Below are 22,982 nucleotides of genomic sequence, written 5' to 3'. Positions count from 1 at the left end.
TATTTAAATGTTTTATTAGGCTATATTATTATTTTATATAAATCGACCCGTTTTGAAAACCCTTGAATGTTTGAAAACCTATGTTTCCCTTGAAGCCTATGCTATCACAAAACAAACAAACAAACAAAAACCTATTTAAGAAATATACACTAAAGATTGTTTTCTATTAAGGCCCGTTCACACCAAGGATGATAACTATTATTATTTTCTGTCCTTCCAAGCTACGCAACTACCACTTTGATGCTTCAAAAAGTTCATAAAGAGATGGTAAAACTAATCCATATGAATAGATTGATTTAGTCCACATTTTCTGAAGAGACAAGATTGCTTTATATGATGAACAGACTGAATTTAGGCATTTATTCACATATAAAACATTCATCAATTCACACATCCGTTGTGGTAAACAAAGCGCAATCATGTTTGCTTGACGTGCGAGAACCAATGAGGTTTGTTCTTGTACAAACGTTTGAATAAATCAAATGTGAATAAATTACTGGCAAAATAGTGGTAGTTGCGTAGCTGTCAATGGAGGGACAGAAAGCTCTCAGATTTCATTAAAAGATCTTCATTTGTGTTCTGAAGATGAACGAAAGTCTTACAGGTTAAAACTATCCCTTTAAAGAGCTTAAGCATTTAAAGCGCCAGACGACAAAACTGCAACGTGCTTATAATCAACAGAACGATATTGTGCGCTAGTGTAGAAGCTAAAATGATCATTATCTTTACAGTTATCGTTCTTGGTGTAAATGTGCTAATGTCCATTAGAATACAGTCAGAAAGTCTTTGTATTGTATAAAAAAAATGTATTCTTATTTTACAGAAACACAGTGTAAGTACACGTTTCCAAGCAGAACACCTCTCAAAAGTTGATAAAATAACCAATATCTTGTTGAAGATAATGCACTGTTGACAGTTTGTGGTTATGAAACGCAGGTGTGAATTGCAGCTGTGGTTCCTCTACTATAAAACACCAGTTTGAACTTGAGAGAAACTGAATTTACATACACATACAAAATCACTTTGGTTAAAAGTAAGTCTCAAAATATTTAAAAAAAAAGGCAAATAAGGTGGAAAAGGGCAAAAATGACTCTGAAAATGGTTTGTTATGAGAAAAGCAGGCACTTTCTGTGATATTTTATCTAATGCAATGACAACTCAGACATTTTATGTGTGGCTTAAATGTCTAAGTATGAAGATATTTGTGTATTTGAGATCCAAGATAAAATACAGACTTAAAGTTGATGACACCCATTGACTTCCATAGTATTTTTTTTTCCTATTAAGTCAATGGCTCCAGTCAGACGTGATTACCAACATTCTTTAAAAATACCTTCTTTTTGTGTTCAACAGAAGAGATAAACGCATATAGGTTTGTAACAACATGAGGGAGAGTAAATGATGACAAAATGATCCCTTTAAAACAGCTCCGGTCCGATGCAATATATCAGCAAGGTTTGGGCAAACTTGTCATTGCATTTTATGAATTTATAACTGACTTTCTCGCTCCCTTTCCTTAAATTACAGTGTTTTACATGTTACTGCAGACAATTTATTGCCAGATTTAATAACATTAAATGTTATTGCTACTTTTAGAAAAAAAGGTTCAATGGGGTTCTATAGAGCTCAATTTTAAAGAACCTATATAGTTTCTATAAGGAGAAATGCATTAAATGACTGCGTAATACTTTCATGTTTAATGGTTCATTTTTTTTCTAGTGATATAAAGTGTTTACAGTCTAGTGATAAAGTATTTGTAAAGTAGGCCTATGTTTTCTAGTGATAAAGTATGTTTATTAAACCAAAATTTATTCATCAAACTAAATCAATAAAATGATCTCATGATGGGAACCCCTAATAGATTCTATAAATGATGCGCCTGACAGAACCCTTTAAGATTCTATACAGAAGCTTTTCTTCTAAGAGTGTGAAATTTATCATTTTATTACACGACCCTCTCAATATTTGACTGGTCAATCATGACATTCTCTGGTCAAACAAACCATATAACAGACAGCTGTTCTACATAACTGATTTCATCTCAAATAATAAAATAATTTTCACAATTTCAACAACTTTTATTGTGCAATGATAAAAGACTACTTGATATCACACCCACAGGCACATGAGAGGGAAACTCATCTAATAAAAAGGGCATTTAATGAGCATCTCTCGTTTAAGTATGGCTTATATGTATATGAATAAATCCATCCAACTGCTTCCTGGATATTTTGCACTGAAATATACAGCCAGACCGCAGACATGATCACCTCTGTGCCTCACCTCTTACACACAGACAAACTTCCTCTTCCACATTTATTCTGCGACAGCATTTTTGTATCATCAGAAGAGTCATCAAGATTCATAAGGCCTGGAATTTTCAGTCTCAAGTTAATTTTAATGCATAAGAACGTCAATATGCGGCTTTTTTTAAAGATTCATCACACAAAAAGTGCAGGAAAAAGTGCAGAAATATAAACTACCCAATATTAAGGACAAAAGAGTAAAAATGGCATGAAACGTGACCAGACATGATTACAGCTCAATTCCTCCTTCAATGGCTGTACATTCATATTCAGATCCTGATGAGCAATGCTGAGTACAACACTTCTGCATTTCAAGATCGTATTAATAAACTCAAGACAATGATAAAGACTGAGCAGCAACCAGACATTGTTCCAAACACAAGCCCAATTCCGACCCTGGAAATATGATATAATTGGAAAGACACCAACACAAATCAATTATGGCCAATGCACATTTATTCACTATCCACACACTTAAACAGGAGATAATGCTGCAGTATCAGTAATAGAGTATCAGTATCAGTAATAGTAATCAGTAATAGTGCTTTCATATTGCTTATCTGCAAAAGATTATTTCCTAGAGCAAAAATATGGTGGGTTTACAATGCCTTTGCACTCCTGAAAAAGTTGCTTTGTGTTTCTCTCAACATTTCATTTAACCAGGACAAAAACCTTGTGTATTGTTTGTATTGCATCACTAGTTAACATCAGGATTTAAATATGAACTCCACTGACATCTAAAAATTTGTAAGTCAAATGTAAGGGAAGTAAGTATTGTTAAAAACAAAACCTAATTCAAGCTGTTGTGAACATCTGACGCACCAGACATCCGGCTGGCTATACACTTCACTATATGCTGAAAACTAAGTCATGCAAAAAAAAAAAAGTCCAGCAGGACATCATTTTATTTCGGCCGGTTGAATCATTAGCGGTCCCACATGTTGACTAATCCACAGCTGAACCTGAACAGACTGATCGCACTGTCTATCAGGCCAAATAACTCGTATCTATTTCCCTTTTTATCCTTTTATATTTGAACAAAGTGGCTTACCTTAAATGTTTATATTGTGTTTGTGCCAAGAACACAATGTGGGCTGTCTTCCAAGAATGGCATGATCTGTGCTTCACTCAGGTGTGTGTGTGTGTGTGTGTGTGGAAAGAGAGTTTCATCATATTCCAGTTTAGATAAACAATGATACAACTGAACACTGACGCATGTTATAATATGAGCAATTATTGAATAGGCTATTAATAATCAATGATTTAATGATTATTTGAAAATAATAAAGAATCCTTCAGTATATATATATATATATATATATATATATATATATATATATATATATATATATAGGCAACACTTTACAATAAGGTCTCATTTGTTAATTAATTAATGTATTAACTAACAGTGAACAATATAGCCTACTTTTACAACATTTATTAATATTTTTTAATGTTAATAAAAATACAGCTGTTCATATAGTTCACTGAATATTAATGTTAACAAATACAACTTGATTTTAAGAATGTATGAGCAAATGTTGAAATTACTATTAACTAAGATTAATATATGCTGTAGATGTCTTGTTCATTCTTAGTTGATATTAACTAGCTGTTAACATATGAAACCTTATTATTATTTAATTTGAACATTTTAAAATGTGTGATGTAAGTTTGTCAGTCAAATCTGTGACACTGACCAAGTTCATTTTTCAGTTCAAACTATTAAACTGCAAAATTGAATGCAAAATAGAAGCGTTTTTATTAATGGCCTTGGACTTTTTATGGAAACTTGTTTCTGCCACGAAATAAAATAGACTTTTTATCTTAAAAATGTGACGTCTCACAATTGGGCGTTTACATCTCGCAATTCTGACTTTATAACTCTCAAATATGAGTTTATATCACGCAATTGCGAGGGGGGGAAAGTCGCAATTACCTTTTTTTATTTTGTATTCAGTGGCAGAAACAAGCTTCCATACCTTTTGGACCTCACTGTAAACTGCAGGTAACTAAACACAAAGGCATGCATTTCTACAATTAATGTAGTTTTTAGAAATAGTTCTTAATTTAAAAGCATAACTTATGCGTTTAACATCTTAACTGTAGACTACGCAGTGTTTAGCATCGCAAGTAAAGTTAGAGGGTTTAAAGACACACACGATGTTTTCATTTATCCTTGATATTTTTACAATTTTGCAGTGGGGCAGTGTCCATTTTATTCGAACAGTCTTTTTCCCGTTATATGAAACCATTAAATGTTCAAAATCGACGGTAGATACCACAAGCAACTCCAGCGAAACGTTTTCGATACAAAACAGTTCCCGTAACCTACCGAGAGCGTCTTCGCTCCTCTCTCTACTAGATCTTCCGGGAAAACCTTCATTGGTGAAACAGGACTCTACTGTTTCTATAGTGACTGAACAACAAGTCATTTTCATTACCAAATATGGACACGGAAGTAGAACCACGAGAGAAAAAAACTGCGTGGCGTGCAGATACGCAGTGACGTCAGGCGCTTTACGTTGCGTCCCAGGCGTAGCGAGAACGTTCCGACTGACCGTGACAACAACCTACAACCTCTGTATCGACAAATCGCTGCGGCTGAATCTCGTTGCACAGAAACCTCAGAAAGAAATGGATCGCGAAAACTCGGTGAAAGGATCATGTGCACATGATAGAGACGGATGAATGTTTATTCTTTTTCGAAACGATTTTCCTCGCAGACATTGCATGTAAATGAAAGAATGTGCTTGAATGGGAGGCTTTAAATTCTGCCCTTTTTTTAACCCAAAAGAGATAGATAGATAGCCTAAATAATAATAAAAACATCTACACGTTTCCTAATTGTAATATCAATTCTTTGTTTATTAGAAACATGCCAGACAACAGAAAAGGAAGCAGGAAGTAAAGAATAATAAATAAAAATGCATAATGAATTATTTATTTTTTTGCCACCATGGTCAGAATAAAAATTTTTGACAATACCAAAAAACAGTTAGTCACGGACTTAGGCACGGTGTAACAGACTGCACTGTACATCACCACATCAACTGATACAGTTACATGTACCTACTGGTACAAAAGTGCATGAAAGCATGTCTTTCACATGATGAACAACATACTCAACAATGTCAACATCTGGAAGAAACAAACAGGGACTTCACTGGATGTAAAGATCACATTACATCTACTGCACAGCATCCACTATATATTTTTGTAAATGTTGAACATGTCAGACTCATTTATGAAAGCATTTTTCCGAGGGGTTTTCGGTTCATCCACAGAATATTTCACACCCTTCTTCCTCAGAATATTTTACTCTTAAAAATAAAGGTTCTTTATATGGTTCCATTAAGAACCTTTAACATCCACGGAACCTTTCAATTGCACAAAAAGTTCTTTAGATCATTCACGTTCTACACACTCTTTGGGGAACTAAAAAAGTTCAGTTATGGCATCACTGGGGAAAACCACCTTTGGGAACCTTTATTTTTAAGAGTGATGTGCCAGAACCTTCATAAAGTCTTCAAGATTTCTTTGGCTGCATTAGGTTTGCCCTCTTTGCCAGTGTCATGCTTCTCCTCATCTGCATCGCTGAAGCTGAAGACGGGCACGGCGTTGTTGCTGCTACAGGTTGGGCTGCATGTAGGCGAGCTGAGAGGTTCTAACCCTCCACCCATTGACATGTACAGGGTTTCCCATTCACTCAGGCCCAGAGAGCTGGTGAGGTCGATATCTGGCACTAACAGATCCATGTCATCGCCGCTGTCCATCACGTTGCTAATGTCTTCCATGGACACATCCCTCATGTCGATGTACGGTTCCACCTCAGCGGCGCCCAGTTCGGCACTGGAGCACAGAAGGACGTCCGAGTCCCCGGAGATGGCAGTGCTGGTGGGGTCGAGCTGCTGAGGGGAGCCGGGCACCTGTTCTGGGGATGCGGTGGGACCTTGAGTGTGCTCGTCCTGGGCTTGGGTTTGTTCCTCGGTCTCCGCCTCCCTCTCCTCCGCGAGTTTACAGTGGGGTTTGTGAGCAGAAAGGATGAGTTCGAGTCGTTCTTTCTCCTTTAAAAGATTGGCGATCTCAGACTGCAGAGCTGCTTTGTCCTCCTCGAGACTGTCGGTTTCCTGGACATATGCAGATTATAGTCATATATCGTGCACAAAGTCATGTTTTTGGACGAATAAGAGTGTAGATTATGGGGATTTGTAAACTTACAGCTTGGAGACTGTTGGTTAGTTCTTGCCTACGATTTCGACACTTGGCGGCTGCGAGTTTATTCCTCTCTCTTCTGATCCTCTTCCTCTCCTCTTCCTCTGGAGAAAGCTGAAATGAAGAAACACATTCGCTTATATATATGTGTGTGTGTGTGTGTGTGTGTATATATATCATCGCTAAATGCATATTTTAAATTAGTGACTCTATATTTATTTATCTGTGGTTGATATAAACATAATTGAGTGACAGCTAGTGTACAAAAAATGACTTAAATTCATGCATATATTAAACAAATTTGACCTAAAATTTACTACACTCTTAAAAAATAAATGTTCCAATAGCAGGGTTTTGCAGCGATGGCAAATAATATTCAATTTTAGGAACCTTTAAATGAACAATTCTTAAAAGAAACATTTTTTTCCCTTCCGTTCATGTTCTCATTCCATCTGAATGACTTTTTTCACTATAAAGAATCTTTTGTGCAATGGAAAGGTTCCATGGATTTTAAAGGTTCTTCATGAGGATGCCAGTAAAAAAATCTTTATTTTTTAAGAGCGTATAAAATTTAAAACAGGGAATTATCCTGTCCACGGATGTAAATACATGTTGAAGTGCTTTCTACAGTCAGTTGAATGTGGAATTCTCTAGAAAGCCCATGCATTAAACACATATCAAATATATAACTAAGCTTAGCGATAATAGTAAAAAAAAACAAAAAAAACACATGTATTTACCTGATCTTTCACCCCCTTTCTCCGACCAGTAAAGGTCTTTCGAGCTGGTTTGGCATCTGTGGAGTGAGATGAGCTCTGTGGTTTCTCGTGTCTGCAGGGTGACACTGAAGAGATGTCAGTCGACAGGACCATCCACTTGAGATCTGGAGCTGAAGCTACAGCAGTGACCGTTGGAACAAAGGGAGCATCAGCATCCTTCAGAATACCTGTCTTCTGAGAAGGAGCATGAAAATGTGTTCATTATGTATTGTTCATAGCAAAATTGCATTTAATACAAATGTTGGTTGTATTCAAGAAATAGAATCAAATAAGCATACATCAATAATCAAATAGTCCATTTAGATTACATTCTAGGTAAACATGCAATTGATTACCTGCGTATCCTTCATCTCAGCAGCTGATGTGTGCAGCAGCTGTTCTGCAGACACCTGAGAAACACTCGCGGTTTTAGGCATCACTTCTGCCAGATCGCTACAGGAGATGCTGGGAACCAGATCAATATGTGACTAATGTCAACAAATGCTATTCTGCAGGGTTTTTTTTTTTTTATATTAAAAAAAAATCTAGATTGAGGTTACTACGCTAGGAGGCACCAGCCATCCGCGCTGCTTGTCTTTATAGTGAGGCAGATTTTTATGAATGAAATCTGTGAGACTGTACCACTGATCCGGAGGGGAGACAGTTAAGCACGAGCCAAATATATATACGGCATTTCATAAATATCCCTGGCACAAAATGGTGCTCATTTTAACTCAGTATTTTATGCATTCACTTAAAGTGCCTAATACGTAAACTTAGGTTATTTTAGTTAAGTTATAGGCTAACGCTGCAGCTTTCACATGAATGAACAAGATACGTCATTTTACGTGCCTAGTTTGCAGTCTGTCTTTTACATCCCTCTGTGAGGTTACGATTTACGATTAATATCTTTAAAAGATGGTTCATCTGCAGGTGCGTGATTGTCTCACGAGGAATATTATTATGCATTTGCCATTATCAAAGTATGCAAAATGACAAGAATTAAACAACTGAAATAATTGTTGCGATAATTCAACCGCGCCCTTTCTATTAAAAACTGTGATTTTTCGTATCCCTTGTCAATTAGAATGATGGATCTCCCACTCAAAGCGCTCCAGCAACAACCCTGTCGCTAATGTGAGCAGCCAATCAGAGAGCAGCGTGTCATGACCATATTTGGCACATCCGGTGTGGAGCCTCTAGCTGCAGCGTTACTGCGGCACAGCCTATTTTTATCATATCACATTTAATTCAGTGACATTCTTATGACGACATATTCGCCAAGCACCCAAAATATCTAAGAATTTTTTCATGAAAGTTGGCTATTTCATAACTGTCTGCTGACAGATATGATTATGTCTGCTATGAAGGATCTGCACAAACAATAAATCAAAGGCTTTCTATGCTTTAATGAACACTTGAACTGCAAGAAAACGCCGTTGTTCTTCTCCATAACCTGTGTGAAAATCTCTATTCATAGCTCAGATGAGGTAACCCTGCTCTCGGAGGGCGCGTGACTGGGGCCTCCCTTCTGTCCACAGTCCAAGAGTTTCCCGGCAGATCCGCCCCTGGTTTCTGATCTGTGAGGCTCATGAAAGGAACAGCTATAGGGTCATTTGCAGGAGGGTCATTACACAATATAAACAGCATCCAACAACGGAAATCTATCGCCATTTTTAAATGAATAATTGAATAAGAATATTATTTTGAAAATAAATTCCAGTAACTATATTATTATTTATTATTATCCCCCATGAGTATGGCCTGTCCTCAGTCCTGCATGTGTTGCTAACTCATAATGACATAATCATCTTTAGAATATTCTTCAAGGACATTTAAGTGCCCCCCCCAGCACATTTTCTTATGTGTTTGTCACAAGATGATCTTAAATAATCACTGCATGAGTTTTGTACAGTAAATAATTGATTATTTAAAACCAGATATGTGTAAAGATATCAGCAATAAAGTGTCTAAAAACACATTGTGGTCTCATGACTTGCGCACAAGGCTATAGCATTTATATAGAAAGGCTAAATAAAATAAACTGTAAAATCTTGTTAAAGGCGTAGTTATATAAACATATGTGAAGATTTAAAAAAATCAGGTTGAGATGGCACAATGAAATTTCTCATTCTTACTTTAAAAATAGGTAGGCTATATTTGTGGATTGACCCTGGAGTCAGTACAATAACGGCATCTTTATAAATGCATAAATAAATCTGAATAAATGCATCTTTCCAGTAAAATAAAGGTTGTATTTTTATTTGTCAAATAATTATATGTATTTACTGTTAATATTGATGGAAGACTTTCGTTGCTGAAAGGCGAAACTTCAGTGAACTTCATTTGCAGACGCTCGGCTCGGGTGACAGTGACGTCAGTGGGAGGGGCGTTGCTTAGACAACGAGGAAGTTCAAACAAAACACGAACACAGTAAAATATGATGACATCACATGGGAACGCTGATAGAGCTGTTTTCGTTTGTTAATCAATAAACTACCGTCAGTCATGTTTACCGTAGCCAATGGCAGAACATTAATAAAACAAGGCTAAACACGAGCAATTTATAAGCAATCCAAACATTAGAAATTGAGTGGCCTCATTACTTTTATTTTAAACACAATATAGAATACATTAATAATAATAATAATAATAATATATTATTTAATAATAATAATAATAGTAACAACATATAACGTAACGCCTAATGTGCACATATTAAATGTAATTTAAATGTAATCACGTTTTTTAAAAAAAGTTTGAAATCTTACATCACGTGATTGTTTATTGGTCCAGTGATGCAATACAAAGAGCTAAGAGATGAACTCAGCATTTTATTAAAGGAATCCCTCAGTAAAGGTGCGAAGGCAGGTTACAGTGGAAATATGTTCCTCCTCCGTCATTGGTGTGACACGCCTTTCATTGCGGTGTGTACGAACACAACCCGAGGCAAAGAATGTTTCAAGTAAAGTATGAGATTTAACAACATTGAGTGTCTGGTAAACATAGTGTATATTTGAACGTGTATTTCAGGGTTTGGATCAAATAGCCTAGTTTTTAAATTAAACTAGTCATTTAAATGTCATTATAATATAAATTATATTAATACAACAGGCTATTATAATACGGTGACATTAGAACTGATAGTACAATTCAAAATGGTTGTAAGCTGAGTAGTTAAAAAATTGTTTTTAAAACAATGAAAGTATTCTCGAAGTCTCTTTACATAATGCTGTAGCTTCACTGCACAGAGTGTTTCCCATCAGCGCTCCGCCTCTTCAGGATGCATTCCATATAAGGTAAATGACGTCGTGGGATACCCTGCTATGGAACGTCATGGATTCCACTCCGTTTTCACTCAGAATGTTCATTTGCGAACGTTTTTGCAAACATTTTGTTACGTATTAAGCTTATAAGTGTTTATTAATTACGTATCGATCATATAATCAGTAAAATGCTTTCCCGGAGACGTGTTTTTCTAACGGTCTCTATGCAACCACTGAGACTGTGAGTCCGACGCAACGCCCTCCTCTCTGACGTCAGTCGAAGCCTCCCTCATATAAACCCCGCAGAGCTGAAGAGCGGCACTCAAACTTTGGATACCGAGAGCAGACGAACAGGGAACTAACACACCGAGGCTCTTAAACCCTTCTAACTTTCTGGATACATTCGCGTTGGATAGTTCTTGCTTCTCGACTTTTGACAGGATGATGTTTACCAGCCTTAACGCGGACTGCGACGCGTCTTCCCGGTGCAGCACGGCGTCGCCGAGCGGCGAGAGCGTCGGTTATTACCAGACTCAGGTACATATTTGACAGTTATCATTATTGAATTCACTAATGTAGAATTATTCAGTCTTAAATGATGATATATTTGTAGTTTGTTTATGTATATCTCAAGTATTTAAATTATATTATAGAAATAAAAAAACTAGGCTGCACTCTAAAAAAAAAATGCTGGGTTGTTTCAACGGTCAAGTATGGACAAACCCAACCGTTGGGTTAAAACATGTAATTTACAATTTTAAACCAACGGTTGGGTTTGTCAATATTTGACAGTTGAAACAACCCAGCATTTTTGTAATAGTGTGTAATAAACATAAACTAAATAAATTAGTTGGGTAATATATGTTAAATCAATCATTTATAATATCTGCCATATATTAAATGATTTCTTATTTACATTTTAGGATTTCACAGACCTGAGTGTCTCAAGTGCCTCTTTCGTGCCAACTGTCACTGCGATCTCTTCTTGCCCGGACCTGCAGTGGATGGTTCAGCCCATGATTTCATCTGTGGCGCCCTCCAACGGCGGAGCACGACCTTACAACCCGAACCCTAACCCAAAAATGAGGGTCACTGGAACAAAGTCCAACAAGAGAGCCCGAGAACAGGTAAATAATGCACTGACTTTGTTTTTAGGGATCGATCAGCCAGTGCACCTACACTTGTGAATCAGTTTGCAGAGTTCAGAAAGTAAAATATCCATGTTATTGCTTCCACAGCTTTCTCCAGAGGAGGAAGAAAAGAAAAGAGTCCGCCGGGAACGAAATAAGATGGCTGCTGCCAAATGCCGCAACCGCAGACGAGAGCTCACTGACACACTGCAATCTGTAAGTATTTCGCAGATCTTTGTGGAAACGCCTCATTTACGCAACACATTAAAAGTCTAGTGTCTGACGTTATTTGATTTTTGTCTGTAACAGGAAACTGACATACTTGAGGATGAGAAATCTGCTCTTCAAAACGACATCGCCAACCTGCTCAAAGAGAAGGAGAGGTTAGAGTTCATCCTCGCTGCACACAAACCCATCTGCAAGATCCCCGGAGACATGGACATCAGCTTCCCGGAGGCGTCTGTCTCACCCATCACCTCCCATTCAGTCCCTGAGATCCACAGCGTCACTACCTCAGTAGTTTCCACAGCAAGCGCACCGGTTACAACCTCTTCCAGCAGCTCGCTGTTTTCCAGCACCGACAGCTTCAGCTCCACGGTGAGGATCTCAGACCTGGAGCCCACCTTGGAAGAGTCTCTGGAGCTCCTGGCCAAAGTTGAGCTGGAAACGGCTCGCTCTGTCCCAGACGGGGACCTGTCGAGCTCCATGTACACTCAGGACTGGGAGCCGCTCTACACGTCCGCTAACAGCGACCTGGAGCCCCTTTGCACACCCGTCGTCACCTGCACCCCGGCCTGCACCACCTACACGTCTTCCTTCATGTTCACCTACCCCGAAAACAACATCTTCCCCAGCTGTGGGCCGGTGCACCGGAGGGGCAGCAGCAGCAACGACCAGTCCTCCAACTCCTTGAATTCCCCGACCCTCCTCACTCTTTGAGAGCTCACTATAGACACTTCGAATTTATATTTCTGTCACACAACTTGATATAAAAAGACATTGCAGGGCTATGGAACTGACTCTATCAAGCAATCACGATTGCTTCCTATATTTATCTGAACCATATATGCCTGCCAAATGTAGCAAGATAAGCATGGATCAACTGAATTTTTTTTTTTGTTGCATTAATGATCTGGTTATTATTGTTAATATAGTTTTTTTGAGTTTACTGGTGCTAGATTTCAATTGTTGTATTAGTGCGTTCTAAGCAATAGAGAACTAATATGTTTTGACTTCACGGTTGATTTCTGAATGTGTGAATTTCATTTACTCAAATGTGTGCTGCCTAACCATTGCATTAAATGGTCTGACGTCCAAGTATGAAGTTTTCTGTGAAAACGTAGTCTCTTTAATTTATGGGATTTTTATTTTTGTACTGAATTGTGAACTTGCGAATTGTTTGCAAAACTAGAAACAATAAATATTAAATGTATACAGAAAAGGATTTGCTTGTGTGAATGTGACATACTTTTATCGCAGACAAGATTTATTGACAAAATGTTTCAACTGCACTACGGTACAAACGTTTGGAGTCAGTAAGATTTCATATATTTTGTTTTAAAGAAATATAATGCTTTTATCCAGCAAGGATTGGCTGAAGAAAGTGACAGTAAAGACATTTATAATGTACATATTTAACGGTTTTCAAAATTCAACTTTGCATCACATGAATAAATTACATTTAAATATATATCTAAATAGAAAAAAGTTATTTTTAAATTATTATAATTCACAATATTACTGATTTTACTCAATTTTAGATCAAATAAAAGCGAGAATAAGAGACTTCTTTCAAAAACATAAAAAAATTGTCCTGACCTCAAACCTTTGAACAGTAGTGAATGTCTAGTAGTATCACAATCTTTTCATAGTCATACTTTGTCCTAATATTGAGGTACGCCCTTCGAACCACACCTTAATGGTGAATGGGCATCAGGATTATTTCCTATTAATGTTTAACTGTGCTGTGTTCTGCTCTGGTTCAGACGTAAGTAGTGCTGATAAACATCAAATCAATTAATCTGAATAAATCCTAAATGTCTCAAGACTCATTGAAACCCATAACCAGAGCCCATTACGATTAGTTTGCATTATTTTATCTACTAGCCCAAAGTAATTTCAGCGGAAATGATGTTTCTCATGTGCGTAAGAGACAGTGACGCAAGCACGCCATTATACAGAGGTCACTTCCTTCCCCTTTCACACTTATCGCGGTTGCACACTTAACAAAACGTGACTGTGACCTCAAGAACATGAAGATCTTCTTCCTTTTCTATGAGCTGTATGCTTTTTATGCTGACTTATCTCATCATTAAGTTAGTGGCTATTAAAATGATACTTTTTAATAGCCACAGTTTTTAATAGCTACATTTTTACATTTGTTACCAAACAAGTATTCATTACTTCCATGAGCTCATTGTTTCTGCCTTAAAAAATCACATTTTTATGTATTTCTGAAATACATGACTTCACTCTATCACTCTAAATTGTAATGTGGACTCATGCATTTTCTGTAAAACTGCTTTGAAACGACGTGTATTGTGAAAAGCGCTATAAAAATAAATGTGAATTGAACTGAATATTAAAAAAGAGGGACAGAGATGCTGACAGAACAAAATTTAGTCAGCAAAAGACTAAATAAACGTTAAACATTGGTAAAGCTCAAAACTACTGCTTTGTATCTCCAGCAGCAGACACAGACGGTCCGTGAGATTGTGGCCCTGACGTGAAATCACGTAGCATGTAATAATTCCCTGTCTATTAATACAATCGGCAGACCCCAGAGAGAGGCAGAGACAGAAATAGCAGGTGCGCTGCTTCACCATCAGCATCAACAGCAGTAAAATTAGACCACGGTGACGCCGACCTGCGTCGATGCTGCAGCCCAGGGGAGGGAACAGACAGGCAACGTACGCTGGAGAAAAAAGCAGGAGAAAAGGGAAAAAAAGCAGAGAGAATCCAGGCTAAAGATAGACCATAATGCACTGCTCCCTCCCCTCACTGATGAAGACACACAGTTGGATCGCCGCCATTTTCTATATCATCTGGTGGATAATCACCAAACTAAGGCTCATTCAGATTGGCTGTTTGTTTAGATATAGACACATTTATGAATGTATAGCTGCTATAGATACTAGGACATGATTGATAGTTAGAATATGTCACACTGATTTTACAGTAACCCTTCACCCTTCACCCAGAGATCATATACAGTAATAAATATGAGCAGCTGTCTGTATATTGCATGACATCACACTTGTGAATAAACTTAGGTCCACAAAGGCTTGGCTTTAAAGCAAGGACCTATTTAGCTGATTTTCAATATGAATGTAATCCTCCAGATGAATGCAGATTTGACTGATTGTTCAGATCTTTAAATCTCTTTGAAGGTATCTGAGCAGGTCGCTAATGTTGTGTCAATGGCAAAACCTCTCTCCAAGGAGACCAAAAATAAAGTGCAACAAAATATGAAAAAAATTAAATATTGCTAATTTCAAGGGTAATTTCAGATTCAGCTGAATGACTTTCTGATAAACTGATTTTCAGGGGTATTTATATGAGGGAATTGTTCTAGACAGTGTGATGACATTCATTAATGGAAAAAAACTAAATCTAAACAAATTATGGATTTTACATATTAAATAAAAAAATAAAAAAGTAGCTGTTAATAATGCACGGGGGTCAAGATACCATAACCAGTGGTGGTAGTAAATGATTAGATGTAAATGTAATTGGATTATATTATGTTTTAAAATACTCGTAATCAGACTGCAGTTTTTTATGTTTAATTATGTTATTCTCACAATCAAAATAAATAAATAAAATTAAGTTCATGGCTCTCCGGTGTCGGTTAATGCAGGTAAACAAATAAAATCGTTTTTAATCTTTTTTTAGTAAGTGTTTTATTGTTTAATTCGTTTTATTTATTTTAATTTTTTATGATTTAACTACTTAATAGCTTTTCATGAAACCCCTGCAGTTCCATCATGAACTGGGAAACCATGTAATATTTAATGCACTTCATGCTGTTGATAACAAAGAAAGGCATACATTTTCTTTCTTTTTGTATTTTTATATCAATATGTTACAAGATTATCCTATTCAAACCAATGTGATAAACAAGTTAGGTCAAAAGTAATCTAAAAGCAATCGAAAAGTAGTCAGATTATATTACCTTAAACGTGTGATGTAATGGAATACGTTACTAACTAGAATTTTTGTCGTGTAATTTGGAATCAGTAACGACTACAATTTTTAAGTAATCTAGCAGCACTGATCATAACTTAGATTAAAATCATATATTTTAAATAAAATCTTCAACCACAGTATTTTCAAGTTGTTGGCAGTGTTGTTTTCAAGCTCAGTGCATCTTTCCACCGTTTATTTTAGTTTTTTTACACTAAATATGAGCAACAACACTCACCTCAGAAACAGTGAATCCAGCTACAGTCTCTGCTGAGGCAGTAAATACAATTCCAGATAGACCTGGAATAGAATACTGGTAGATCAAGTCTTAAAGGGGTGGTTGAATATGATTTCACTTTTCTAACTTTAGTTAGTGTGTAATGTTGCTGTTTGAGCATAAACAACATCTGCAAAGTTACAATGCTCAAAGTTCAAAGGAAAGTAAAATATTTTCTTTTAAAGAAATAGCTTTTTAAGGACTACAACAAACGGCTGGTAGAGACTACACGACATTCCTCCCGGGTTAGTGACATCACCAACCCTAGAATTTACATGAACCCCGCCCCCAGGAACACGATTTATAGATTATCAAGACAGAATATGCTAATCAATGACTAGAAGATAACTACACATAAACTACATAAATTCACAAACTAACCATTCAGAAATGTTGTACATGTTGTCACTTCTTCTTGAGTCTTTCCATCATTCTGACTTCGGTTTGAACATAAAAGGCTAAAAGTTTTTGAAATTTCCAGTGTATGTCTGTGTGAGGTAAAAGGAAAGGAGCTCTTGAAGCTCCGCCCCCTGTGCCAGGAGCAGCAGCTCATTTGCATTTAAAGGAACAGACACAAAATGCTGAGTTTTTGCTCACCCTCAAAAAGTGACAATTTTAACGTTATATAAAAATATCTGTGTGGTATTTTGAGCTAAAACTTCACATACACACTCTGGGGACATCAAAGACTTATTTTACATCTTGTGAAAAGGGCATTCTACCACCCCTTTAAAGACCCACTGAAGTGCCTTGAAACACACAGTATTATTCAGTGTGTAGACAACTTCCACTGAAGCAGGAAGACAGGGCGAGACATACCGATCAGCTCCTCCCCAAATAGCCAATAGCGTTTTGTTTATATCACAGCTCGGCCAAAGCCGTTGAGCTCGGTAAAGCCGCAGTTCCCTCCTAATCCCTAACCCTTTCTCCTCATAATCTCCTCCATATCGCTTTAAAAAAGAGCATTCTGTGCAGAATTCAAATGGGTCCGATACGTTTTGTGGTCTGCGCCGAACTATCTGCTATTGTGTTTTTGGACCGAAGCAGACTGTTTGCGTGACACTAACGTGAAACCAGATTTCATTCCCTTTAATGGAAAGCACATTTACACTGTCTGAATCGTTCCTTATCCCCTATAAAGTGCACATGTAGAAAACAGTAAACGTGTGAACAAGTGACCGATTTCGGCTGCAGCTTCAGCATATTTATAATGTAGGGGGTGGAGCTTCAGATTCCAGAGAGCATTTGATTGGACAGAACATCTGATGTAAAAAGCTGAAATACATGTTATCATGAAACATGAAGCTTGATGTTATCATTGATATTGGCAGAAGTGAGACACTGTAAGTTTTCAATGCTTATAGCTTATAAATGCGAATTTTGTCATTGTTTTGGAGCACACTAGCTTATAGATAACACAACAGTAAGGCTAACATATTCATACATTTTTTATGGAAAATATACATAAAAGGACTTCACATGAGCATTATTTTGTCCGCCAAAATTGAATTTGTTTCGTTTTGTCACATACGAGGGTATTTTGCCCTGAGTCCGAGCAAATTTCAGACCTTGCGTCAGAATGGATCTCAAAAAGTAAAAGAACAAACATTTTGTATACAGGATATGTGCAACGTGTTCTAGCGACGTCTGCGCTACACCCTGCTTCTCCACGAGCTGGCGCTCTCGATACACAGAGAATCGCAGAGGCAGTGCGCGTGCGCGGAGTGAGGAGTGCGCAGGCGCAGTGCGCAGCTCGACCCGGGCCTGCAGTAGTGGAGCGATCAGCTCGTCATGGCGCGGTTCCGTGTGCTCTCGCTCTCTATCTCGCTGTTGTTTGTGGTTCATTCCGTCGTGTCGATCTCATTTTACCTGCCGGTGCGCAGCAGAAAGTGTTTGCGGGAGGAGATCCATAAAGACGTGCTCGTTACCGGAGAATACGAGATCAGCGAGCAGCCGAACACGAAAACCAACCTGAAGGTGACGTCACTCGACACATATACAGGATTAACGATTATAACTATTCACACAAACAATCGTTACACGTATAATCAACTATTACATTACGTTTGACTGGAGTTTTCAGTTAATTTGTGATGACTGTAACGGTTGTGTGAGTTTAAACTCAAGGCCTTATGTTAGCGCTACATGGCGCTTCCTGGTTGGACGGTGATTTAATGATTTAATTAACTTCGTTTTTAAGCTGGTTAAATAAATTAAAACACTTGTGTAAATGATATTTTGCCTTTATTTAGCAATATAAAGTGCATAAAGAATAAATGCGGATGTAGTTTTTGTGTTTTCCTTCGGATCTCATTCACTCTAGTTATAACACGTCAGTCTTACGTCCATACTCACATGGACATATATGTATTAAGTAAATATAATAACTATTAAAGCTTATAATATACATAATAGTGTAAGAAGATTTAACTAAACATTATTGATCAGTGCTGCATTCATTAATCATTTAATTATGATAATAACATATTGGTTACCTTTCTGGCCTTTATAATGCCTTTTGATCTTACATAATAACTGTATAACGTTAGATGTTTCATATATATTTGTCTGCTGTTTGACTTTTACTGAATATCGAATGTTGTAACCCTGTTAGATCACAGACTCCTCTGGACACATCCTCTATGTGAAAGAAGATGCATCCAAGGGCAAGTTTGCCTTCACCACAGAAGACTACGACATGTTTGAGGTGTGCTTCGAGAGCAAGTCACCTATGGGTGAGTGTTTCACACATCCTCACACTTCTCCAACTGATGCTTTTGATAAAACCATAGGTCCTTGGCTGACCTTTGGTCAGCTTAAAGTGATATTTACTGTTATTACTATGGGAAGTACATGTAACATATGTAACAGGGACACTGTAGAATACAGTGTTACCAAAATCTGAATGAATTCAGAATTGATGTCTTTGTTTTAGGAACTGGAAGAGTTCCTGACCAACAGATCAACTTGGACATGAAGCACGGTGTTGAGGCCAAAAATTATGAAGAGGTTTGTTTGCTTTGTTTTCTCATGCTTAACACAAGCTGATTTTTATTTGCTATTTTATATCATTTGTCGATTTCAAAATTCTAGATTACACTGCCATTCAAAAGTTTAGGGTCAGTAAGATATTTTTGGATGAAGTCTCTTCTGCTCACCAAGGCTGCATTTATTTGATAAAAAATACAGTAAAACGGTAATATTGTGAAATATTACTACAGTTTAAAAGGGATGTTTTTACATTTTAATAGTTTTTGAAATGTAATTAATTCCTGTGATCAAAGCTGAATTTACTCCAGTCTTCAGTGTCACATGATCCATCCTTCTTTATCCTTTACTTTAAGCAAAATTGGAATATTGCATAAAACATTTGGGAATGAACTCTGATACATTTTTCAATATAGAAAGTTCAAAAGAACAGCATTTATTTGAAATAGAAATGTTTTGTAACTTTATAAATGTCCTTACCGTCACACTTGATTAATTTAATGCATCCTTGCAGAATAAAAATATTAATTTATTTAAAAAATAAAATAAAATCATACTGACCCCAAACTTTTGAACGGTAGTGCACATTGTATTTGGAGAGTATCTACACCTACTTTTGCTGGCAGATTTGTAGCTGTTGTTTTGAAGTCATCCTGATTGTGCCACTTTGTTCAGATTGCCAAGGTAGAGAAACTGAAGCCCCTGGAGGTGGAGCTCCGTCGGCTGGAGGATCTCTCTGAGTCGATTGTCAATGACTTTGCCTACATGAAGAAGAGAGAGGAGGAGATGAGAGATACTAATGGTAAGAACTAACCCACTGAAGTTTCATTCCAGCTCTTAAGCAAGATTGGATAAAAGGCCCTGTTTAAACCTGGTATTAAGATGCATTTTGGTCGATCGGATCCCAAGTAGACGAGGGAGACACATACCCATTTACACCTGGTGTTTTAATTCATCTCTTTTGTTCACTTTCAATCACTTCTGTCCTGATTTCTTCGAGGGGAGGGTCTATGAGTGGGTAAATAAATGGGCTTTCCAGATGTTTCGATCTATTGGATGAAATAAGCTCACGCAATTTACACATGAATGTGAAAGGAAACGATAGAAAAACACACGGAGATCATCAGCTTTAGTTTCTGCTCTGACAGCCACAAGACCAGCCGAACGCTGTGAGTGTGTGTTAGACATCAGGAGTGGTGAGAGAACATTGAGCTTGGTACGTTTTTCATCTTCAAACCAATCTTGGGTCTCCAGCTAAAGTTTAAATCCCGTCTGGCTAGAGCTCTTCCCATAATGTTCCCACATTAGATCAGTAGACGGAGAGTAGACGGTCTTCTGTGGCTGTTTGAACACATTCGACCACGGGCGTTAACACTACGAAAGCAATCCGGGCAAATGCCTTTTCAACTACCTCTGGAAGTGGTCGAAAGTGGACGAGCTCAAAACCTTTTAGACCCCGTTTACAGCTGTATTTAGTGTCATCCACTTGTGATCCAATCGACCAAAACGCATTTTAATACCAGGTGTAAACAGAGCCTAAGTGTCTTCTAAATGAACCAATATCGATATACATGCATTATTTTGTGTAAGAATCGTTTCTGATGTCCTGTCGTGTTTTGCAGAGTCCACCAACACACGCGTGCTGTACTTCAGCATCTTCTCGATGTGCTGTCTGATCGGTCTGGCCACGTGGCAGGTCTTCTACCTGCGCCGTTTCTTCAAGGCCAAGAAGCTCATTGAGTAAAATCTGCCTGTACAATCAGGGACCCAGAACTACTTCCTGACATCAGAACCTCCGGCCCCTGACATTTGCTTTGCCTCGGCGATCTGTTCTGGTCACCACAGGCGACCTGAAGTTTATCGGGAGTGGACGTGCATCAGGGAATTCTCTGGGGAAGCGTTTGATGCTTGACGGCCAAATTGTCTTTCAGTGCGTGTACATTTTTGATACAAGCTTGCTCAGTATCATTTGGAAAAAAACACCCAGTCTTTCAAATTTTGTTCTGATTTTTTTTGTTGTATTTATACTAAATGACAGCACAAGCCCCTATAACTGATAAAAGATGCGCTCCTGTGAGAGAAACTTTGCGGTCATCCTGTCGGTCATTGAATGTGTGTGTTATTAATTATCATTTGGAAGGATAGAATGATTGCGTCAGCCTTTAGTCACGAAGTTCTCATGAACTGGTGTGTTTAGCTGTCGTTCAAACACAAGTAGGAAGACTTGTTTTGAAAATGCAAAGTCCCACTCACTGCAAGTGAACTGAGCGAACGCACATCAGAGCTTCAAGCTGACGTTTAACATTCTGACGTTGAGAAATGTACTAATTTTCTTTTAAAGCAGTTTTATTTTGGGGGGCCAGAATCTCATTTTAGTTTGTTCATGGGAAAGCCTGAGTTCATCTGTAATTAAAGTCTTTATTTGTTGATTGTTCGTAGTTAGTTTCTCCACAGACTGAATAAATGTTCAATCCAGCTGGACTCCTGCAGTGGGCTTGAGGTTAAAGGTGTGTAAATGCCATCATTGCTGCCCCATCAATTCTGCTGTCTTTAATGGTTTGATTTGTTACAGGATCTACTCGTGATTGACAGATCAAACTAGACTTTTAGTTTTGGATTTTCTCTTCTTTTCAAATGCTTTTATGGAATAGTGGTTACACGCGTCCTGGGTGGAAGATTTGGATCAGATTTATTATTATTATTATTATTATTTGCTACCAGTGGTTTAATTCTTTGCTCCAGTGTTCAATCTTTTTCAGCAGCAATGTTTTTTCTTCTGATTAATTTTGGTGAAAGTGGATTTCAGAAATATAATTGGCTTGTCATTCAATAAAAATTGTTAGAAAATTATTTTGAGTGTTTGTCAGTTATTGTCGAATGAAGTTGTGATGTAATCTCGGACTTGACAGTCATTATCATCTGAGAGAATCGGAACATTTTAAACAAATTTTGAAGTTTGTTAGATTAATCATATTATAACCAATATATTTACACATTTTGAATAAAGATGGGAAAATAGAGGTAATAAAACAATTTAACTATTAAAAGCAAAGTTCAGCATAAACAGTATATAATAATTACAGACATGCTGTATTTAGCCACATAACTTGAAATCATAGCATACAATGCCTTCTACATAATATTTTAATAGGCAACTCGGTGGATACATTTGTGTGAAACGATCATTATGAGATGATTAATATTAGGAGCAATAACATTGCACAAAACCTGCTTAAATACTTTTTGTTTTAATTGATTGCTTTTGATACCAAAATATTAAATGTTCCTGTTTCTTGAATGTCATTAGAATGATTTCTAAAAGATAATGTAACGCTGAAGAGTAATGATGCTGAAAATTCAGATTAAATCTTAAAATATATTTATTTTAAACTGTAATATTTCACAAAATTAGATTTTAATATATTTTTGTGTATTTACGCTTATATTGTGAGCATGACAGACTTTAAAAAGAAATCTTACCAAACCCAAACTTTTAAAAATCATAAACCACCATGTTTTATATAGCCACCACTTTTAAATGGTAAATAAATAGCATACAGTGCATTGTGCACAATATTATAATAAGCTACCTGCTTAATTTTACATGCAGAAAACTAATTCTACTCAATCCCATTATAAAAATACATCCTTTTTTTAATTTTCAATTATTCTTGATTGTTTTTCATTTAAAGAGTGTTATTGTATATTAGCTGATTTCAGTTCCTAGCATCATACAATTAAACGAATGTACATTTTTGAATGTAATAAGATTTCATATTTTTATATACTATTTAATAATATAATATTTATAGGATTTTTAATTTTATTATTTGCAAAAAATGAGTTGCTAGATGTAA

At 36.9% G+C, this 22,982-nt stretch overlaps 3 protein-coding genes across 4 annotated transcripts; 2 read left to right on the top strand and 1 right to left on the bottom strand.

The window, feature by feature from the left end:
* Nucleotides 1-5,151: 5,151 nt before the first annotated feature.
* LOC311068524 (protein c-Fos) lies at nucleotides 5,152-10,717 on the bottom strand. 2 transcript variants are annotated; one of them, XM_084091021.1, is made up of 4 exons: nucleotides 7,636-10,717; nucleotides 7,262-7,474; nucleotides 6,528-6,635; nucleotides 5,152-6,436 (listed from the first exon to the last, which is right to left on the bottom strand). In XM_084091021.1, exons 1-4 carry the CDS (start codon nucleotides 7,714-7,716, stop codon nucleotides 5,825-5,827), a joined length of 1,014 nt encoding a protein of 337 aa, XP_083947147.1. In that variant the 5' UTR covers nucleotides 7,717-10,717; the 3' UTR covers nucleotides 5,152-5,824. The 2 variants fall into 2 exon arrangements, with proteins under 2 accessions (XP_083947147.1, XP_083947148.1); XM_084091022.1 differs by having other exon boundaries at nucleotides 7,262-7,471.
* Nucleotides 10,718-10,947: 230 nt separating this feature from the next.
* fosab (v-fos FBJ murine osteosarcoma viral oncogene homolog Ab) lies at nucleotides 10,948-13,119 on the top strand. The gene is made up of 4 exons (XM_084091020.1): nucleotides 10,948-11,082; nucleotides 11,469-11,672; nucleotides 11,784-11,891; nucleotides 11,985-13,119. The coding sequence occupies exons 1-4, from the start codon at nucleotides 10,987-10,989 to the stop codon at nucleotides 12,612-12,614; spliced, it is 1,038 nt and encodes a 345-aa protein (XP_083947146.1). The 5' UTR covers nucleotides 10,948-10,986; the 3' UTR covers nucleotides 12,615-13,119.
* Nucleotides 13,120-17,556: 4,437 nt separating this feature from the next.
* Nucleotides 17,557-21,975, top strand: tmed10 (transmembrane p24 trafficking protein 10). Its single transcript, XM_084092106.1, has 5 exons — nucleotides 17,557-18,114; nucleotides 18,752-18,872; nucleotides 19,073-19,146; nucleotides 19,801-19,927; nucleotides 20,748-21,975. Exons 1-5 carry the CDS (start codon nucleotides 17,929-17,931, stop codon nucleotides 20,867-20,869), a joined length of 630 nt encoding a protein of 209 aa, XP_083948232.1. The 5' UTR covers nucleotides 17,557-17,928; the 3' UTR covers nucleotides 20,870-21,975.
* Nucleotides 21,976-22,982: the final 1,007 nt, after the last annotated feature.

This window comes from Abramis brama, assembly GCF_963993115.1.
Source record: "Abramis brama genome assembly, chromosome: 18".
NCBI classification, from domain to species: domain Eukaryota; kingdom Metazoa; phylum Chordata; class Actinopteri; order Cypriniformes; family Leuciscidae; genus Abramis; species Abramis brama.
This window is presented reverse-complemented; position numbering and strand designations above follow the sequence as displayed.

Excerpts from the sequence above, each read along its gene's own strand:
- LOC311068524 (XM_084091021.1), bottom strand. The coding sequence starts at position 7,716 with ATGCCTAAAACCGCGAGTGTTTCTCAGGTGTCTGCAGAACAGCTGCTG. Across the intron at positions 7,475-7,635 it reads CTGAGATGAAGGATACGCAG|AAGACAGGTATTCTGAAGGA; the intron begins GTAATCAATTGC and ends GCTCCTTCTCAG. Across the intron at positions 6,636-7,261 it reads GAAAGGGGGTGAAAGATCAG|CTTTCTCCAGAGGAAGAGGA; the intron begins GTAAATACATGT and ends TCTTCATTTCAG.
- fosab (XM_084091020.1), top strand. The coding sequence starts at position 10,987 with ATGATGTTTACCAGCCTTAACGCGGACTGCGACGCGTCTTCCCGGTGC. Across the intron at positions 11,083-11,468 it reads TCGGTTATTACCAGACTCAG|GATTTCACAGACCTGAGTGT; the intron begins GTACATATTTGA and ends TTTACATTTTAG. Across the intron at positions 11,673-11,783 it reads ACAAGAGAGCCCGAGAACAG|CTTTCTCCAGAGGAGGAAGA; the intron begins GTAAATAATGCA and ends TTGCTTCCACAG.
- tmed10 (XM_084092106.1), top strand. The coding sequence starts at position 17,929 with ATGGCGCGGTTCCGTGTGCTCTCGCTCTCTATCTCGCTGTTGTTTGTG. Across the intron at positions 19,147-19,800 it reads AGGCCAAAAATTATGAAGAG|ATTGCCAAGGTAGAGAAACT; the intron begins GTTTGTTTGCTT and ends CACTTTGTTCAG. Across the intron at positions 19,928-20,747 it reads GGAGATGAGAGATACTAATG|AGTCCACCAACACACGCGTG; the intron begins GTAAGAACTAAC and ends CGTGTTTTGCAG.